This window comes from Opisthorchis viverrini (assembly GCF_000715545.1).
Source record: "Opisthorchis viverrini unplaced genomic scaffold opera_v5_229, whole genome shotgun sequence".
In the NCBI taxonomy this organism is placed as follows: Eukaryota; Metazoa; Platyhelminthes; class Trematoda; order Opisthorchiida; family Opisthorchiidae; genus Opisthorchis; species Opisthorchis viverrini.
This window is the reverse complement of record NW_008751888.1, coordinates 442,615-443,655: the sequence shown is the minus strand read 5'-3', so window position 1 is coordinate 443,655 and position 1,041 is coordinate 442,615. Positions and strand designations below refer to the sequence as shown.

At 49.3% G+C, this 1,041-nt stretch overlaps 1 protein-coding gene across 1 annotated transcript in view; it reads right to left on the bottom strand.

Annotated features, from left to right (window-relative positions):
• The window catches only part of T265_08694 (hypothetical protein), a gene marked incomplete at both ends in the record, with an annotated part of 21,929 nt that extends 21,684 nt beyond the window's left edge, over nt 1-245 (bottom strand). Inside the window, one exon of the mRNA XM_009174568.1 lies at nt 14-245. Within this exon, the coding sequence (XP_009172832.1) occupies nt 14-245 (232 nt within the window). The remainder of the gene's footprint in view (nt 1-13) is intronic.
• Nucleotides 246-1,041: the final 796 nt, after the last annotated feature.

The following is a 1,041-nucleotide window of genomic DNA, read 5'->3' as shown; positions in this document are numbered from 1 at the left end:
CCTCGGAGGCGACGGTACTCCAGGGGAAAGATATCAAGCATCGCGAGACGCATTTCGAAGTCCACGGATTTGAGGCCCGCAACCATTCTCGTGGCGGCCTGCTGGACACGCTCAATGAGGGTGACGTCTTTCGTACGTCCTGAGTAGACAACTTGGCTGGCGTACTCCAGGAGCGGCCTGACGTAGGCCTCAATGAGTATTTGGAAGTCAATGCGAGTAATACGGGAGAAGGTGCGTCGGATCATCCGTAAAGCTGTTTCGGATGCTCAATATGAAGCACGACCGTTGCTTAAGTTCATCACTATTGGCCACCAGAGGTGCGATGGGCAGCCCCCGTACCCGGTTTCCATTCCCGAATCAATGAACCGATACGATGGGGGGCTTAATGGAGTGTGGGAGATCACAATTGTAGGGCTTATTGCACCCTACAAACAAGCGATGTATTAATTAATCAATTAAACGCTCCAATAGTTCAACATGTTAAAATTTATTCGCCTCCGATGGGCTGCAACTGAATCTTTTTCTAGGTCTGCAGTCGTAACAGAATCAAGTAGACGGACTCAAGGGCGTTGCATGTGCATAGGTACGTTAGAATGCGACGTGTGCCATTTGAGTGCGCGGCCTAAATGCAGCTCCAGGGAAGCACGGAGAATGACATTGTAGTACGTTTCCTGAAACTTGAAAAAAGTAATCTAGAGGTCACTGTTACTCATCAAGTGCCTGGCAAAATCCCATGGTTGTGCCTCATCTGTGACGCACGCCTGAGGTCACTCTTGCTTTTATGCTTAATGCATCATTATGCTCATACCGAAAGGTATGCAACCCACCAAATAGGAAATTTTTCATTATGGGGGGTTGTTTCGGAGGCGGGGTCATGGAACTCGGGGGAAGTAGTAGCGTAAGTGAGTACGAGCTGGAGTGTACGCACAGAGGATGTCGGGGTTAGGAAATTTATAGGGGCGACGGGAATTTATATCGGCCCACCATATGTCACGGGGGCATCTTTGTGCAATGGATGGTGTAGCAGACTCTACCTAACTT